This window comes from Elgaria multicarinata, chromosome 4, assembly GCF_023053635.1.
Source record: "Elgaria multicarinata webbii isolate HBS135686 ecotype San Diego chromosome 4, rElgMul1.1.pri, whole genome shotgun sequence".
Lineage (NCBI taxonomy): Eukaryota > Metazoa > Chordata > Lepidosauria > Squamata > Anguidae > Elgaria > Elgaria multicarinata.
Genome location: NC_086174.1, coordinates 131,822,123 through 131,841,376, shown reverse-complemented (window position 1 = coordinate 131,841,376; position 19,254 = coordinate 131,822,123). Strand labels below are relative to the sequence as shown.

At 42.9% G+C, this 19,254-nt stretch overlaps 1 protein-coding gene across 1 annotated transcript in view; it reads right to left on the bottom strand.

Moving 5' to 3' along the window:
• Positions 1–1,566: 1,566 nt before the first annotated feature.
• Positions 1,567–19,254, bottom strand: part of VSNL1 (visinin like 1) — a 108,876-nt gene continuing 91,188 nt past the window's right edge. The window contains exons 3-4 of the mRNA XM_063125186.1: positions 3,712–3,927; positions 1,567–2,610 (exon numbers count right to left, since the gene is read on the bottom strand). Of these exons, the coding sequence (XP_062981256.1) occupies positions 2,413–2,610; positions 3,712–3,927 (414 nt within the window). The 3' untranslated portion in view covers positions 1,567–2,412. The remainder of the gene's footprint in view (positions 2,611–3,711; positions 3,928–19,254) is intronic.

Genomic DNA, 19,254 nt, shown 5'->3' with positions numbered 1-19,254 from the left:
AACAGTAAAGGTGTCTTAAAAGAACTTCCATTGAGTAGTAAGGTGACCAGATAAGTGGCAATTTTATAATGGGAATTGCTCAAGTCTATTGAAGGTTACCATTCCGCCGCTAGGTTTTGGACCTTCCCAAAGAAAGTTACTCCCCCATGGGTCTTAACCTTTGGGTTAAGAGGAATGTATCCCTACCCACTAGGCCTGTCTGGATATACTTCTCTACCAGTTGCTTGAAGTTTGGGGCAACAGTAGACATACATTTTCAGTGTTGTGGTTTACTTACATATTTCATGCCCCCCCCTTTTACATTTAAATCCTACCCTTTTCCATCATGGAACTCAAGGTGATATACATCCTCAGGTAGTCTCCTACCCAGCCATAGACCCAGACCTGCTTAGCTTCAGTCACAAATCAGAGTCAATGACTCAGGTCAGATGTCATGGTGGAAATTCTGGGTTGTTTAACCCAGGAATTGTGAGGGACAAGCAAAGCAACAAGCCACATTCTCATTGTTTCCTTTTAATTAACAATCCATGGTTTATTGTTGGGTTAATTCTAGGTTAACCTCTAAACAACTCAAGAGTTTTTGAGTTTGCACATCACAGAACAACCCACAACCTCAAGGTTTTTTTTAATTTGAAAGCAGAAATGAATATATGGCTCATGTATTTTGCTCATCTCCATGCTTCCTGGGTTTAACAACCCAGGAATTGCTATCATGATATGCAAACTCGATCAACAATTCCTAACATTGGTGAGTCTTCAGGATAAGTGTGAAAAGGGGTTATATCTCTTGGGTGGAGTTTATAGTTCCAGAGGGAAAATTGGTGGTAATATGAGGTGGGATTCTTTGTGTATAGAATTGGCTGCCTTACAGAATAGCAACCCTAAAACTAAACTGTAACAAGAATCTGTGTTGAACTTACTGCTATATTGAATAAGACACCAAATAGCAGCTCATTCATGAGGAGGTAATTTTGGGAAAGAGTAGCTTACCAATGTTTTTCACCTGCCTTTCGGATCTTGCAGATGCATACAGAAACACTAACTGAATAACTTCAAACATAAAACCAGTAAATAAGGATATATAGGATATCCCATGGCCTGACGGTCTAAATAAGTCAGATAAAACCCAGGTACATCAGTTTAGCTGAGTTACATATCCAGTAATTAATATGGTCAGAAACGTTTTTCCCCATGGGGAAAAACGTTTCTGACCATGTACCTGGGTTTTATCTGACTTATTTAGATTGTCAGGCCATGGGAGTAAGGCGTGTGGTAAGGCGTGATCCTGGTGTGGGTGCCCAAGTGCTTTGGAGTTCGTCTTCCAACTACAGATCCACATGCCACATTGGAAGCTTACCCAGAGGGTCCCCTGAGCTTACAGAGTAGCTTTTGGGGGCCTGAGAGGCTGCAGGGGGGAGGTTCTCAAAGGATCCAGCATGTGGGGGTGATTGTTCTCAAGCATAACCAGAATCTCCACCAGCAGCACTTTGGATGTATAATGGCTTGAATCACCTTTTGAATCCCAACACTAGCAAGCTACACATGTTAAATAAAACAAATGAGAAGTCAAATATTATAAATTTATTTGGGGACATTGATCTCAACCTCTTTGGAAGCTTATGAAAATTTCAAGCAGAAATTAATAACACTCCCAACAAAATGTGTTAAACTTCCAGTAAAACAGTATTTTAAATGTGTTTTATATATATTTATATTATATATATTTATATGTTAACTTTCAATTAAGGGAACACTTTAGCAGGGTTAGCGTCATTTTTTAAAAAAGTTTTGTCTTTATACTTCATTCCTCTGACGTTCTTTTTTCTGATCAAAAGGATGCAAATGAGGTAAGAATTAAGGCAAACCTAAAAGTCATGCAAATGAAATACATTTATATTCACTGACAATACAAGCACATGTCTGGATCAGACTCATGAACAGGGGGGCTTCCCTCAGTCTGTCCACTACTACTATACAGCAGGATGGCGACATGTTTGCTAATGAGCAGTTACACTACCATGGGGGATTTCAGTGTCACTAACATTACCCAGCTTAGGAGACATATAGCTAGCTAGCATCAGTAAAACATGAACAATAAATAGTATAATTCACTGCAGCACGGCAATGCTGCACAGGCATCAGAGGAATAGGACTTAATGAAATGACATTGTACACATCACATTGTGGCATTTTTTTTTATAATATATACTTTTAAAATTCTTTAGCAATTGACATTCTCATGCACACAAGTGTTTCAAACACAAGAAGCAAGTCCATTGATAGGTAGTCCAAGCAATTGTTGTTTGTTTTGTGTGTGTGTGTGTGTGTGTGTGTGTGTGTGTGTAAATATAGCTGCAAACCGAATGGAACATTTAAACTTCTGTGCAGTCCATGAAAGCATTTTACACGAGCTCATTTCTGAATGTCACATTGCAGGAGTAATACAATGGAAGGGTCGCTCTTTGCAGCTTCTTTGAATTCATCCAGTGTGATCTGGTCGTCTTTGTTCTTATCCATTTTGCTGAAAATCTTGTCTACTCGTTGCTCTGGTGTGAGACCATCTTCATTCATTTTCATCATTATCACAGTGCCTACCATTTTATAAATGGCCTTGGGAAAGAAAGAGAGGGATTGCATGAGGCCCAGCAGAACTAGTATATCCTTTAAAATACTTAACAGTGAAATCTTACACACGTCATTGAGAAGTAACTTTCATTGAGATCAATGGAACTTACTCCCAGGCTTTAACCTTTACCTGCACAATCCAGCCAAAGTTAAGCTCTTTTAAGTCAAATGCATTTCAGTTTGAGAGTTAAGCACATATCCTAAGTGAAGATCAAATGCATTATGAAAGGCTGAACCAGAGATTACTATGGGAATTTGCTATACAGTTACCAAAAGCTAGTGAGAACCTTTCATGAGCATCTCTTACAGTCCTGCATTACAGCTTACACATTTCATGGAAGAGAATGCACTTTTATAATGGGGAATATTCATACTTATTTAAAATGGTTAGTACAATGTCTATTAGGATTGGGGGATTTGTATTGTGTGAGGAATTTTGCATGCCCTTGTCAAAGACTGGGAGGCCACCCAGTATTAGGGTTGTGGGCAGACTTTTCCAACCAGTGCAACAGTGTTCTAAAGTGCAGCAGTTTATCATTTCCCATGGGAATTAATAGCAGTCACTCACCTACCGTATATATGGGGAAATAAAGGCATTGTGTACTTGGGGACACCAAAAAAGGTCTTGCAGATTAGATTACACCAATCATTTGGCAATCCCCTTCATAGTGGATCAGGACTGTTCCTACCTGAATACTCCCACTCCATACTAAAGGCCCAAACTGTGCTTTCCCCTAAAATTTAATTTATTTTGACATTTCTACCCTGCCTTTTGATCACAAAGACCCATAGACAGCTTGCAATACATTCAAAATCGGTATACAATAAAACCATAACCATAAAATGCAACTGAAAATAGAGAGCCAAAATTGTTTTTGTATGTTTTTGTGGTTTTAAATTGTATGTTTTTGTGATTTAAATTTTTTGTATTTTGTTTTTATGTGTTTTTATCCTATATAAACTGCCCAGAGAGCCACGGCTATGAGGCAGTATACAAATAATAAAACAGCAGGATGTTTTATTTCTTGGTCACATCAGAACATGACAGAATACGGGATGCTGGTCCTAATTTGTGTAGAATCTCACCTCTATAATTTCCAGCATTTCTACTCTTGTGATTTTTCCATCTCCGTCTAAATCATACATATTGAAGGCCCAGTTTAGTTTCTGTTCAAAACTTCCCCTTGAGGTGATGGATAGTGCACAAATGAACTCTCTGAAGTCGATGGTTCCATCGCCGTTCTTGTCAAAGGTCCTGAAGGCATGTTGGGCAAACTTTGAAGCATCTCCGTATGGGAAAAACTGCAAAATCAAATGCAAGTATTACAAAACAGTATAAATATTCCGTATAAGCATTTTATATCCAGCTCTGGCGTGGGCTGGTCCATGAAGTCACGAAGAGTCGGAAGCGACTGAACGAATAAACAAATAAAATGCATCATAAGAACCAGCCCTTAAGCACTCCAGCCTTACTGGAATATTTGGCTTTTTATGGCTTCAGTCTGTGCCCATTTGACACCGTCGTAACCCAATTGACTTCAATGAAACTATTTCTAAGTCTGAAGAATCTAGCCTTGGGTCCCTTTGAAGATGACATCTGGGCTCTAATTCTATAAAGTGCTTGCAGGATTTATAATATTATAAATCAAACTGATTAGCTATTTCCAGCTGCTGTCAGCTTATGCCAGGAAGCATGAGACTTATTGCCCTTCATTTTTTTTTGTTTCTTGCCTTTGCTATGAATTCTAATAACCATGAAATTGTCCATTTATGAAATGAAGACAAAGTGTGTCTGTTTGACCTTCTGTAACATTGAATTTCATGGCTGCCTACATACTAACTAACCAAAGAGGAGACATAGGAAGTTATATTTATTCTCCTTTGCAATGTCTACCTGTCTAGTCTCATTTTGTCCATTCCCCTTTTTACTATCTGAAACAAACAAGGTATTTAATAGACACCTACTGCCCAATAATTAAATTTGACATTGCTTTCGCTGAAGGCATGAGAACAGTTATAACGTACAAGCAGAAGTATTTCCTTTAAATGCTAGAGCAACCTGGTGCCTTCCAGATGAGTTGAACTGATGGCCTCTGATAGGGGGTTGTAGTTCAAGTCATTTGGACAGCAACAAGTTGGAGAAGGCTGTGCTAGAACATATCTGAAGCAGAGAGTGGGGTGGGGACATATAACCAAATACTCCCGAGTAATCTCTAGCTCTAGATATGGGTTGCTGTCACAAAAAATATCTGGGTAGAAGAAGAATATTGTTCTTGCCATATCTTGTCAGATTTGCCTGGATGAGGATGCTCTCAGGTGGGACAAAGGGAAAGAAGGTGATAGGCCCTGGAAATCCTGACCTAAGGATACAGCATGTTGTCTGGTGTGTATTGGGATCGATTGTACTCAAGGAAATCACTTTGGCTTAATATGAAACAATATGAAACATGTAGGGAGATTTGGGGTTAGTTTAATGTGATGGGCTGTTAACATTTATCTCCTAACTGTAGACTCTTAGGCAGACATAATTATTCTGGTGTGGCGGCTTGATGTAGCTGACTCCTTCCTCTCTTCCCATATATTTTCATTTACTTTGAGGTTAAAAATGAAGACTTTCCCAATGTTTTTAATTTTATTTAATAGTAGCTGCTTATTATTTGAGGAGATAATGTTCCTAAGCAAGGATAAGTGCCATGGTAAATGAAATTTATTTATTTATTTATTGCATTTTTGTACCGCCCAATAGCCGAAGCTCCCTGGGTGGTTCACAAAAGTTAAAACCATTCAAAGTATAAAACTAACAGTATAAAAACATGATATACAAATTCTGATAGTCATAAGGAAAAGTAGTCCTTCCAATCTGTTTCCTCATTATGACAACTTCTCTTACTTTTACACATGCCTAGCACATTATTATTTTTAAGGAAAACTGCAATATATACCATGTTACAATGCTTGTTTGGGACATGTATGTCTGTATATGTCTGAAAACTATTTCCATGTTCAGTGAATAAGTCCTCCAGGAACTTATTCTACGGCCTTAGCTAGACCAGGCTTTATCACGGGGCGAACCCCGGGATCGTCCCTGTGCATCCACATGACACATAGGGGACCCTGGGATCATCCCTCCCTTGCCCCGGGATAGAGCTCTCCACTTTGGGCCCGCTTTTTCCACGGTCTTGGGCTGAGCCCAAGACCGCGGAACTTGTGGCACGTTGCCGCGGTTTGACCCAGCTCCGCGCAATTCCTCATGCGGAGCCGGGAGCTGTGCCCATCGGGGGTAGGTTGAGGGAGTGGGGAAATTGTGGCCTTAGCTAGACCTAAGGTTTATCCCGGGATCATCCCAGGATCATCCCTGTTCATGTAAATGACACAGAGGGGATCCCGGGAGCAGGCAGGGACGATCCCGGGATAAACCTTAGATCTAGCTAAGGACTAAGTTAATTTTTTTTAAAAGCACTACCTTAAGCACACAAGCGTTCGTGTGCTGCTTCTCCTTTAAAAATAAAAAATGGCGGGCGTGACACCTCTCTTCCTGAGGTTGTCGCGCCTCATGTGTAAATGGAGGAGGGATCTCGTGTTAATCGCAACGCGAGATCTTCCCTCCTCCATCCTGGATTATCAGGTAGGTCTAGCTAAGGCCTGAGTTCCTGACTGAGGGAATTTAGACCTGGTATACTAGGGGAACCTCTTCCTATTGCAGCCCTAGCTCTATTTCAGCCAGACCACAGGCTACTCTCAGTCTGGCACAGCTATCCCAGCATGATTTCCAAATTAACAACTTTGGTCTGAATAGTGGATTGCCCTTGTAAGGATTCCAGAAGGGAAAACAGAGCTGAGATCAAAGTTTTCCAGAAAGGGTTTTTAAAATAATTATTATTAATAGCACAAATAAAAGGCAAATTACACTTCAGTTACTGAAGGCTATCTCAGATAGGACAAAGCAAGATAAGTGTGTGGAACGGCAGCAGGCCAAGGCTGCATCCAGGCAGTGAGAGAAGGAGGGGTAGTGAGAAAGAGATGGAGAATGAGCCAAATGCAGGTGTACAGAGGCCATGGCAGAGCTTTCGCTTGGCAGGATCCCAGGGTGAGAGGGCGTAGAGGAGGGCAACCCAAGCCAGCAGTCTGAAGATTCAGTTAGGCAGAGAGTCTGCTGCCAGTGCTGCTTTTGAAATCACAAGTGAGTCCAGGGATCCAACACTAGTTAAAGAGTGGGTTTTCTGAGGAAACAAAAGGGGTGGTGGTGGTGGAGATGCTGAACCTAAGCGAAATGCAGGATGTATGTGTTTGGTCCTAGATGGAGGGTCACAAAACAACACAGGGCTTTTGGTATTGTCAATTTAATAAGTGGCAGGATGTTGCCCATATTGCACTAGGAAGTATATAGGGGATTTAGGGTTAGGTCCCTCTCAATCAAAAGACATTGCACAGCTCTTCTGTCTTTTTCTTCTTAATGGATCTTACATGGCAAGAGAAAACACAGAAGAGGTGGTGGGAAAACACAGGAGGGTTCTGCGGGGAAGACAACGACATCTGGACTCTCTTGTAAAATTTTGTGATTGAGGCAGGGAGATGGTGCGAAAAAAGCCGAGTCTAGCACCCTCTTCTCTTTACTGTGGTAATAATGAATGGTGGGATTGCAGAACCTCCTTCAGCCCATGAGCCAAATTCCACTTCAGAGAAGCTTTCGTGGGCCACATTCCAGTGGTGAGAGGATCCAAAAGCAAAGGGTGTGGGGCCAAAATACCAAAGCTGCCACCATATTTAGCTTAAAGTTCTTATTGCCAGAAACTAAGCCTTAGGAGAGGTGTTTCAACTTTTAGAATGGAGGACAATCTGCACAAAAACGAGAGAGCTACCAAACAATTGGTGGTTGGGAAAATGTAGTGAGGCCAGGGGAAGAGAGAATAGTAATCTGGGGACCCCAGGAGGGAGGGATTTAGCCCTCAGGCCTGAGGTTCTACACCCCTGGTATATGGCAACTCATCTAGCAATCACATCATGTCCTTGATTACCAGATCTTGGCAACTAGATGTTTACAGGCAAGATGGAGACTGAGACACAAAATGGAAGCATGGAGACAAAATGGAGCACAGCTGGCAACAACCACCATAATTCAGTCAGTCATGGTCTAAGTGTCAGGTTTCTTATGATGCCTGAGCTGTTCTTGGAAGTATGAGGTGGTGGTGGTGGGGAACAGAGGAATACCAGGACCGAGAACTTCTGCAGAAATGATACTTACACAGATATGTAGGTTTCTATGGAACTAGTAATTCTGTATAAAAAGTGGATGTGAATGCACTGTCAGGGGGAACGCAGACTGGTCACTCTCCTCAGTAGATATAAGATGGGAAGAAGAGAGCGGCTCAATATGTAACTTGCTATGTAAAGTAATAGAGCTATGTGTGTGTGTGTATTATATATATATATATTACTAATAGTAGTAGTAGATCAATAACACAGCTTCCTAACCTTATTGTCACAAGACCTTGAACTAGTGGGGTATAGTGGTTACAGAGTTTAGGTTAGGGCTGGGGAAACCCAAATTTGAATTCCCTCTCAGCCATGAAGCTCACTGGACCAGTCTAACCTACCCTGCAGGGTTGTTGTGAGGATAAAATGGGTGGTGGTGAGGCAATCATGTGCACTGATTTGAGGTCCCTGGAGAAAAGGTGGGATATAAATATAAGCTTAAACTAGCCCAAAACGTCTTCCTGTTGTGTTTCTGCATGATCCACTACATGGGCCATATCACTTTCCTATTAGTTGGCAGTGGGGAAGGATATTTTTTGCCACACTTCTGCACCAGGTGACTGAATGATTCAATCATTCCCAATGCACAGACTCAGCCAAATTACTTGCCCTTAGAGGAGGCCACTTCAGAACATAGAAAAACAGGCGCTGAGCTTCTCTTGGTAATTCTTTTTCCAACTGTAATTCAGTGGGGGAAAGATGTTCTTCACAGTCGTTCGATACTAGATTGCACCACAAAGCTGCTTCATTCAGGCTGATAATGAAAAGCCAAGAACGTGCTTACTGTTGTCATGTGTAGTAATAGCACCAGAATGAGTTCCTGAGGTACTTAACACCTCAGAGTCCATTCCTGGCTGTGTGTATCTAGAGGATCAAATCGACAGAATATATTTCTGGTTACAGTTGTTTCACATGTGAAGATAGTCTTCACAATTCTTAATGGAGGTGAAAACAAGCTTTGAATCCAGTGAAACACTGCAAAGGCTGTCATGTAGAATTGTCATCTTCTTCTTTTTCCTGACCGAGGCTCTGGACCTTTGACACCTGTACAGAAAGGTAACATGTGTAGCTTTTTCTACCACAGCACCTTCATGACAGGAAACACTGTCTGGGTTTTGAGTTTCTGAAGTAATGAAGTTACAGGTTCCCCAGTCAGGTCAGGAAGAAATGTGGCAACCTTGTGGCTTATCTTTCAGTACTCCCTAATTGCACCTTTCAGCAGCTTCCCCCTACTTTGGGAGAGGTGGCAGAACGTGAGGAAGCTGATAAGCTGGGCTATCGTTACTGTTAAATGAGTGTACGCAGCTTCTTAGGGTTAAACCAGATGTTACTTTAATAGCATTATTCAGAATAATGTCTGGGTTTTATTTTATTTTTATAGTAGGTGTACTATTCTTGATTTTAAGCAGGATTTCAAGTGGGGCAGGGAGGTTTATTTATTGAAAGTATTTTTATCCCTGGCCGATGGCTGGTTGGCCACTGTGTGAACAGAGTGCTGGACTAGATGGAGCCTTGGTCTGATCCAGCATGGCTCTTCTTATGTGCTTATGTTCTTAGTCAAAATGGCTCCCAAAGCGGCTTACATGTAATCAGTAAAATAAGACACTCTGTGCCTATGTTTATGTGGTAAATTGAAGGAGGCAACAACAGCTAGGCCTGTAACTTGTGCTTTATTCAAAACCGAAAGTAGTAGCCCCCATGAGGCTGAATGGTGTTCCCTTGAATGGTTTCCCCCAGGGAACCTGTTGTCCTTGACTTCAGTTCTAGGGTGACCAAACGCCCGGATTTGCCCGGACACGTCAGGAAATCCCACCCCCAAACGAGATCCGGGGGGAGATTTCAAAATCCCCCCAAATGCCCGGGAAAATCGCGGTCCTGGGGCCTGCGTCGCTGAGGGGGGAGGAGCTGGGAGACCCGCTCTCCGAGAACGGGCCTCACAGCCCCAGCCCTCCAGCGACGCCCTCCCCTTCTCCTCTGTGCTGACGCACGCGCGCCAGCACAGAGGAGAAGGCCAGCATCGCTGGGTGAGAGAGCTGGGAGACCTGTTCTCCGAGAACGGGCCTTGCAGCCCCCACCCCCCAGCGATGCCCTGGAGTTGGAGCTGGGGTTGGAGCTATAGCCTGGGCTGGAGCTGGAGCGTTGGAGCCAGAGCTGGAGCTGGAGCTGCCAGACTGGGGCCAGGGCTGGGGCTGCAGCTGAAGTTGGAGCTGGAGCTGCCGGGCTGGAGCTGCCAGGCTGGAGCCGGGGCTGGAGTTGGAGCTGCCGGGCTGGGGCTGCAGCTGAAGTTGGAGTTGGAGCCGGGGTTGGAGTTGGAGCCGGGGTTGGAGTTGGAGCCAGGGCGGGGCTGGAGCTGGAGCTGGAGCTGCCGGGCTGGGGCTGCAGCTGAAGTTGGAGTTGGAGCCGGGGTTGGAGTTGGAGCCAGGGCGGGGCTGGAGCTGGAGCTGCCGGGCTGGGGCTGCAGCTGAAGTTGGAGTTGGAGCCGGGGTTGGAGTTGGAGCCAGGGCGGGGCTGGAGCTGGAGCTGCCGGGCTGGGGCTGCAGCTGAAGTTGGAGTTGGAGCCGGGGTTGGAGTTGGAGCCAGGGCGGGGCTGGAGCTGGAGCTGCCGGGCTGGGGCTGCGGCTGCAGCTGAAGTTGGAGCCGGGGTTGGAGTTGGAGCCAGGGCGGGGCTGGAGCTGGAGCTGCCGGGCTGGGGCTGCGGCTGCAGCTGAAGTTGAAGCTGGAGCCAGGGCTGGAGTTGGAGCCAGGGCGGGGCTGGGGCTGCAGCTGAAGTTGGAGCTGGAGCCGAGGCTGGAGCCGCTGGGGCTGGGGCTGGAGTTGTAGAGCTGGAGCCAGGGCTGGAGTTGGAGCTAGAGCCGGGGCCAGGGCTGGGGCTAGAGCTGAAGTTGGAGTTGGAGCCGGGGCTGGAGTTGGAGCCGGGGCTGGAGTTGGAGCCGGGGCGGGGCTGGAGCTGGAGCCGGAGCCGGTGCGAGGCTGGAGCGATGTGTTTTGCTGGGCTGCTAGCCCATGCTGCTTGGCTGCCCCTGTTCTCCTCTTTTCCCTGGAATTAGAAGCTGTGGAATATTGTTGTCGCATAGGTAGGATACGTTTAATTTTACCTTCTATTAAAAACTGTTTTTGTTCTTATAACTGACTGAGAGGGCAAAAAAGGGTAAATTTAAAAAAGGAGGACAGAAAATTGGTTGATTTTCGGGACATGCCCAGACTTGCTCTCTGTTCCAGCCAGCATTTCTTCAGCTGCCATAGGCACTCATGAGGCTTGAATTTTGGGGGGGCCATACCAGCTTGCTTGCTTGCTTGCGTCAGCGCAGCCCACCTTGTTGTCCAGCAACTCCCTCCCAGCCACAGCATGCCCAGGTCTCCAAAAAGAGGGCATCTCTTCAAGTAGTGGTTTTAAAAGTTGCTCAACTATATAAAGTGTGTGTGTGTGTGTGTGTGTATTTTGGTCAGGCATGTTTCTCTGCACTTCTGGGAATTGCTGCTCTTGTATGTGTGTGTGGGGTTATTAAAGTAATTGAAGTCCAAATGAAATGCCTCTAGCTGCAACCTATAGTGGAGGGGGTAGATAGGATTTAATCTCTGGCTGCATTGATGAAATAAATTGTCACTGACTTTCTATACATTCTTTGGGTACTGGTTTTGATGACTTAATTGGGTGAGTGTGTGCTGGGAGTGGGCTTGCCTTGGGTGTATTTTAAAACAATTATTAGTGGGTGAGCATGTTGGTGTGTGTAGATTTGTATTTTACTTTTTAGCCCCGGTTGTGTATGTATGTTTCTCGTTTGTTTGGTTTTTGCCTTAGTGCATGTGTGGGATGATGATGCTCACAATACTTTGGGAGAGAATATGGGTGTGTTGTATTTTTAATGGTGTTTTTTGTTTGTTTGTTTGTTTAGTTTGCCTTGGGTGTGTGTATGCCTGTGTGGATTTATTATGTTGATGAATGTTATTTTTCCTTGTGTGGGTTGCTGTGGTTTATTATTATTTTGCCTTTCATGAGTGTGGGCTGGATTTTTATTGTGCTCCTCCTGACCCCCAGTTAAGTGTGTGTGTGTGTGTGTGTGTAGGTTTGTTTGTTTGTTTTTAATTGTCTTAGGGAGGGTGGGTTTGGAATTGCCATAAAATGATACCTCAGTAAAGTTTTCCATTGTATTTCGTTGTAACTGAATGGGAATATCTGAAAGTTGTTTTAAGAGCATCTGGAATGATGGGGCAGTTGCCTCAGTAAAATCAGTATAATATAGTGGAGATATCTGGTTTTAGTAGTATTCATGTCAGCATACTAGTTGCTTTTAATCTGCAGCTGCCATACACATTTGTCTAACCAATAGCAAGAAGATGGTGTATGGTGTATGAAAAATCCCATGAAAAAGAACAATTGGTTGTATCCAATGTTAGTCTTAGACCCATTGAAATGAATGGAATTTAGACTCTGAATACAACCCATGGTTTTGAAAAGCAGCTTGTTTGTCTTTTGGCATGATTTGAAAGACAATTGCTCTACACTGCAAGCATGGGCTACTCGTTCAGCTATATTAAGTCTCCTCTCAGTAGCCATCTGTACTTATCTTGGCGTGTTCACTTTTTATTCTCAATTATCTGTGAACAAACTGTTGTTGTGGCATGGCAGGTAATGTCTCAAATGTTGCACCAGAATTGTTCTGTCCTAGTGAGATAATTATGTGAGTGCATACCATGATTTGGCCTGACTTCCTTGAGTGTGTTTGGACCTCCTAGGCTCTGAAAGCATCTTTCTGGAGAGCACCTGTTGGTGGCATGAGCCACGAGGCCAGGTTCTCTGAGTGCATGGCTGCCCTTGACAGGAGGGGCTTGCACTTGCTGCTGTAAGGTGAACAGACGTGAAGAGGCTGCAATCCTGTATTCATTTATCTGGAAGTAAGCTTTATTGAAATCAGTGGGACTTGTTTCTGGGTGGGCATGCCTGCTTAGGGGCTGTTCATGTTGTTGGGCACACCCCCTTGGGGGTTGGACAAGTTGGTGGACACGCCCCTTTGGGGCGGCCATGTTGTCCTCCTTTTTGGTTTCCAAAATATGGTCAGCCTATTCAGTTCCACTAATCATGTTACAACCTACACACTTACCGTATTTCTTCGATTCTAAGACACACTTTCCCCCCTAAATAAACAGCTCTAAAAACGGAGTGCATCTTAGAATCGATGGCGTCTTAGAATCGAAGCAATACGGTAAGAGGGAAAGAGGAAGTTCCTGCAGCAGCCTCGAGCCATGCGAGCGAGGAGGAGCTGGTTGGGTAAGCGCCTGGTTTTTTGTTAGTCAAATTTATTCGTAAGTCCCATCGATTTCCATGGGACTTACTCGTGTGTCGTCGTCCCCTGGTGCACAGACAAGTAAAGAGCGGGACTGGAGAGTTAAGCGTTTTAGCTCCTTAATCACATCTTCTCCTCTCTCTCCCCGCCAGAAAATATTGTTTACTCTTTGTTTCAACGCCCCCCTTCTTCCCCCGCAAACGGCGGTTTCTTCTCTCACAGAGGGAAAAAAAGAAAAGGACACAACCATTAGAAGAAAGTGCTGGGGGGGGGGAGGTTGGCTGGGTGGTGAGGGAAGTATTTCTTCGATTTTAAGATGCCCTTTTTTCCCCAAATAAACATCTCTAAAAATGGGGTGCGTCTTAGAATCTATGGCGTCTTAGAATCGAAGAAATACGGTACAATCTAAAAAGAGACAACACAAAAGGAAAAAGGGATAGAAGGGAAGAAGGAAAAAAAGAACCTTCCAGCAAGGCTGGTATTATTATTATTATTATTATTATTATTATTATTATTATTATTATTATTATTATTATTTCCTGCCTTTTCCCCAGTACTGGGACTCAAGCCTAATGGCCCCCTTTCCCTTCTCATCTCTCTCTGTTATCGCTTGCTGGAATGGATGTTGGTGATAACAGTTGGGGGAGGAGCCTTAATGGGAATGAACCCCATGAAAATTCCACGGCAGCTATTAGTGTTAGGATAAAAGCTCCCATTGATGCCAATGATTTGATTTATTACATTTATATGCCTCCCCATAGCCGAAGCTCTCTGGGCGATTTACAAAAGTTAAAAACAGTGAACATTTAAAAAAGTATACAAAATTTAAAACCATCAAAAACATAAAAAGTATAAAAGCAATGTTATCCATTTAAAAACAATAATGGGAGCTTTTTACCTACCATTAATTGCCGCAGAGTAATTTTCATTTGGTTTGTGGCAGCAGAGGGAAGGGTTAAACTTCTGTTTCTCACAATCTGCAATCTCAGTGAAAATTTCCCCCCTCCACATCTACTATGTATTTTTTAATAACCCCAGAGACGGTTGCTAATCAGGCTATTAAAGTAACTTTTAATTTTCCTTCTAAACATCAGGGAACAAATGGACATGGACCATAGGGATTCCCCCACCCCCCATGTTTGAGCAGAGGTGTAAGTGCGATTTTATAAATGATTGTCATCTGCAAAGTTGCATTTTTAATCTGCTCATGTACTATAAAGTGAATTTCGCAGAGTTAGAAGTTCATCTTGCATAATGGACGATAAAATATCTAAGTCTATTCCTGCTATACACTTGCAATGCAAAAAACAAAAACTCCTATAGTTTCAGGTAAAATGAAAAATACAAGGTTTTGATCTTATATTTGATTCATAAACCTTGAGCAAAATCAAACAACAACAAAAGACATACAGGGCAGGCAGTGGGGTGGGTAAGGAAAGGTCCTCCAATTTTTTTGATCACATTCCAATTTATATTTTGACCTCACACTGTGCAATAACTACAATTAGGTTTCAGGAAGAAAAATGCAAATTACTGTGCTGATATCAACCCCTCTCCCCTGGTCAACTGAGAGAACTATTTTAAGTGACTGGAAAATATTTCCAAATCAGCCAGATACAATCTGTAGCAGACACAAACTCTGGGTTGTTCATTCCATCTACCCAAAGTTCCAGGTTCGGATGCCACGTAAACAATCCAGGTGGCTTATTGCAGCGGAAGCAGGTGGGCTTACGCTACATTTCCAACAACCCATGGTTTATTAACCATGGTTTGTTGGTGATGTGTGAACAGGTCTTTCAGTATATTCACACAAAGTTGGCATTCACTATTTAACTACCAGCTGAGACAGTTTGAGGGTGGCTCCATACTTCGTGAAACAAACTTCATACTCCTGTCTGAAAACATTGTGCTTGGCAACCCCAGTAGCCCAGGGTTTCCTGATGTAAGTCTATGGGTGTAAATCAGATCATTTATTTTTAAAAATGTCTATCCCATTTTTCTTCCACAGTATCAAATGACATGATAAAAATATTGTAACAACCGAATTAGTTAACAGACCATATTATCTGTGGAGTTCCTTCAAAAGCCTTTTTAAAGAGCTAGGTCTTCACAAGACACCAAACGGTATGTAGTGATATGCCTTTCTAGAGTAGGCATTAAAAAAAGTTCTGTTCCTGCATGCCCACTTAGTGAAACTTCAAATGTGGGAATCCAGAACAGGACCTTTGATATTGAATGGAATGTACATTTTCTGTAAAGATGTAGATAGACTGGTGTGTGTAATTCTACACATCTAAACATTTTTAATGCAGCTAAATGGTTTACTTCACTTTTACTGAAGTGTGGTGCTGCTGTGAAAGTTACAACTCTTGGGGCTTTTTAGCTTAGATAAATGTGAATAAGGGGAGACATGGTAGAAGTGTATAAAATTATGCATTGTCTGGAGAAACTGGGTAGGGTAATAATGCTAGAACCTGGGGTCATACGGGGAAGCTAAAATGGTGGAAGATATTGGGGCAGATAGAAGGAATTACTTCTTCGTACAATCCATATTTAAATTATGAAATTCGTTACACAAGACGAAGGGATGGCCATGGACTTGTGTGGTTTAAAAGGGGTTAGATGATGATGATGATGATGATGATGATGATAATAATAATAATAATAATAATAATAATAATAATAATGTATTTCTTCGATTCTAAGACCCATCGATTGTAAGACGCACACTAATTTCAGTACCACCAACAGAAAAAAAGCTTTGATTCTAAGAAATAATAAACGCACCCGAGATTCTAAGATGCACCCCGTTTTTAGAGAAGTTTATATGGGAAAAAGTGTGTCTTAGAATCGAAGAAATGTAATAATAATAATAATAATAATAATAATAATAATAATAATAATTTTATTTATTTGTTACCCACCTCTCCCTCTGGATCGAAGCAGGGTAATGCAAACACCATGAAATACATATAACTAATTAAAACATTTAAAACTAATACATTATTCAAAGCAGCACATTATTAAAAAGGCATCTTAAAATTCAACTAGGTAGGCCTGCCGGAAGAGCTCAGCCTTTATGGCTTTCTTAAATTCTGGAAGACTGTTAAGTTGATGAATCTCTCCCAGCAAGCTATTCCACAAACTGGGAGTGGCAGAAGAAAAGGTCCTCTGGGTAATAGTTGTCAGCCTTGTTTTTGTTGGCTGAAGTAAATTCTTCCCAGAGCACCTGAGTGTGCGGGGTGGGTTGTACGGGAGAAGGCGATCCCGCAGGTAGCCTGGACTCAAACCCTGTAGGGATTTAAAGGTAATAACCAATGTGAAGGACAGGGGTGCAAACCTCTGAGTTGTTGCTATGGGATGTTGATGTCTGCCTTCCATGTATGCTCTATTGTGTTTAAAATCTGTTGTGCCAGGCTCAGGTGGGAGGAAGAGAGCTGGTGGCTTTTGGCCAAAGTCATTTCTGCCTAGAGCCTGTGCAACTCCCACCACAGCACCTGGAGGTTATCAGGGTGGTTGGGAAGTTAACTCATTTTAGCTGTGGGAAAAGAATCATAGAATAGCTGAGTTGGAAGGGGCCTACAAGGCCATCAAGTCCAACCCCCTGCTCAATGCAGGAGGTGGGTCCCATCCCTGTGGGCACCGGTTGGTTAACAAGGGTCATGGGGCTTGGGAGCTAAAGAAGAGATAAAAAGCCCCAAGAAGAAGACCCTCCATCTTCCTTGGTGGTGTGTGTGTGTGTGTCAAGTGGGAAGATCAGGTCCAAGGCAACCAGGAGGGGTTGCTCGGAGTTAGAGAGGTTTTTTATGTTTTAAAGTGTGTGGGTATCTTGGAGAAGGCCAGCCGCCACTGCGGCTGGGTTTGGTGATGTTTGACTGTTTACTGGGGTAATGGCTAGTTGTTAGAACTTTTCCTCACCTTTCTACCTCACTCCCTTTTCCCAATTCCCCTTTCCCTTCTCCCCTTTCCCTTTTAAAGGCTTTTTACCGACCAAGGCCCTACGTGTTACTTCTTAGTGATGGCAATAAATTTGCTGTGGTCCCTAAATGTGTGTCTCTGTGTTATTCCCTGAACATCTGGCTCGTCCTGGTTGTGGACAGGGCTAGGGAGGTGGGTTGCCTAGGAGTTCAGGATGTTTAGTCCAGGAGCCTACCTTGCAGGGCTGTCAAGTGGACCCTGACGACCTTTACAACCAACACTTTATACTTTGCCCGGAAACTAATTGGCAGCCAGTGAAGAGATTTTAAAACTGGTGTAATGTGGTCACCCCTAGGTGTACCAGTTACCAGCTTGGCTGCCATATTTTGAACTAGTTGAAGTTTCTGGACTAGGCACAAAGGTAGCCCTATGTAGAGCGCATTGGACAAGTTGAGCCTCAAAGTTTCCAGCACGTGTACTACTGTCTTTAGGTATTCTGACTCTAGGAAGGGGCGCAGCTGGCTTATCAGCCGAAGCTCATAGTAGGCACTCTAAATTCATGGAGGATGAGACTACCAGTATCTACTACTCACGTTGGCTATATATTACCTCCAGTATCAGAGGCAATATGCCTCTGTCTGGGAAACACTCATGTCCAACTACAAAGATGTAGAAAGCCTAGTGTGTATAAGTCCACACATATCTAAATATTTTTAATGCGGCTGTTTACTTCACTTTTACTGAAGTGTGCTGGTGCTGTGAAAGAGTTACAACTCTTGAACTATAACTCTTGGGCTTCCCACAGGCAACTGGTTGGCCACTATATGAACAGAATGCTGGACCACATAGGCCTTTGGTCTGGATCCATCATGGCTCTTCTTATGTTCTTACACACTATAAAACTATAGAAAACATCAAACACAAGTAATTGGAAGCTATGTCAATTAATGAATTTTAAAATTAATGGTTTTAAAAGTGCTGAAATGATTACACTTCTATCTTTGATAGAATATAAAGATGGTTAAACTCAAATTTCTCCTGGGAAAAACAAACCCTATTGAGATTTCCTCAGAAAATGCTTTGATGAATTGGATCTTCCACATATGTTAATGTTTCTATTCTGTACAATCAAGCTATAAGCTGCACGTAGTTGGTAATTGTCTCCTTTAAATCTGTTGGCCTGTGTCTGGGGCCGTAGCTAGACCTAAGGTTTATCCCAGGATTGTCCCTGTTCATGTAAATGACACACAGGGGATCCCGGGATGATCCTGGGATAAACCTTAGGTCTAGCGAAGGCCTGGGATATTTGGAATAAACTGTAGTATCTGAAATTCTATCCCTTTGGGAATTTTTTTTTACAAGCATACAGTATTACCAAGTTACAATAATGAACTTTATGAGATCACGAAGATTGCAATAATCTCAGTATTCAAAGGTCAAATAATATGAAGCAAATATTTTCTCTGAGTACAAAGTCTCTTTTTAACAACTGGATCTTGGCAAAAACAAGTGGGCCAGATCCCTAAGGTGCTGAGAAAATATTGGTTTTATTTTTAGAAAATGGCTGGACTTGTTTTGAACTTCTGGAGAAAAAGTATCTGTTAATTCTAGAAAGAGCCACAAAAGGAAATTACCCTTGAAAAGAACCTGCAAGCTCAAAAGGCATCGGGCCGTTGTCTAAAAATAAAACTATTCTCCTAAAGCCCTTTGAGGGTCATTCATCTTGTGTTTGCTGTGGATTGGTGCAGCTCTCTTGTTTCTGGATTATTATTAAACCCTTAAAGAGCTGCATAATAGGTTCAAATTAAACAGCTGAAATGTCCACCAGCCCTGCAAGTCCATGCTGGGGAAGCTATGCCGGTTGATGTGCTGTTTCCTCACTGTACAGGACTTTTGCCAGAAAAAGGCAGTAGCCCTAAACCAGGGATGGCAAAGATAAGGAAAATGTTATTGGACTCCGGCTTCCATCATCCCTAGCCAGTATGTCCAGTGGTTGAAGATCATGGGAGTTGTAGGCCATCAACATCTGGAAGTCCATAGGTTCTTCACCTGAAGAAAGCTAGGGTTGCCACCTTTTTTTTAATAGCAGATCCTTTGTCTTCAACAACTGCAGGACAAATAGAAAATTCACAGATGACACTTCTCCTAATAATTCACCTTCAGGCCAAGAAAATTT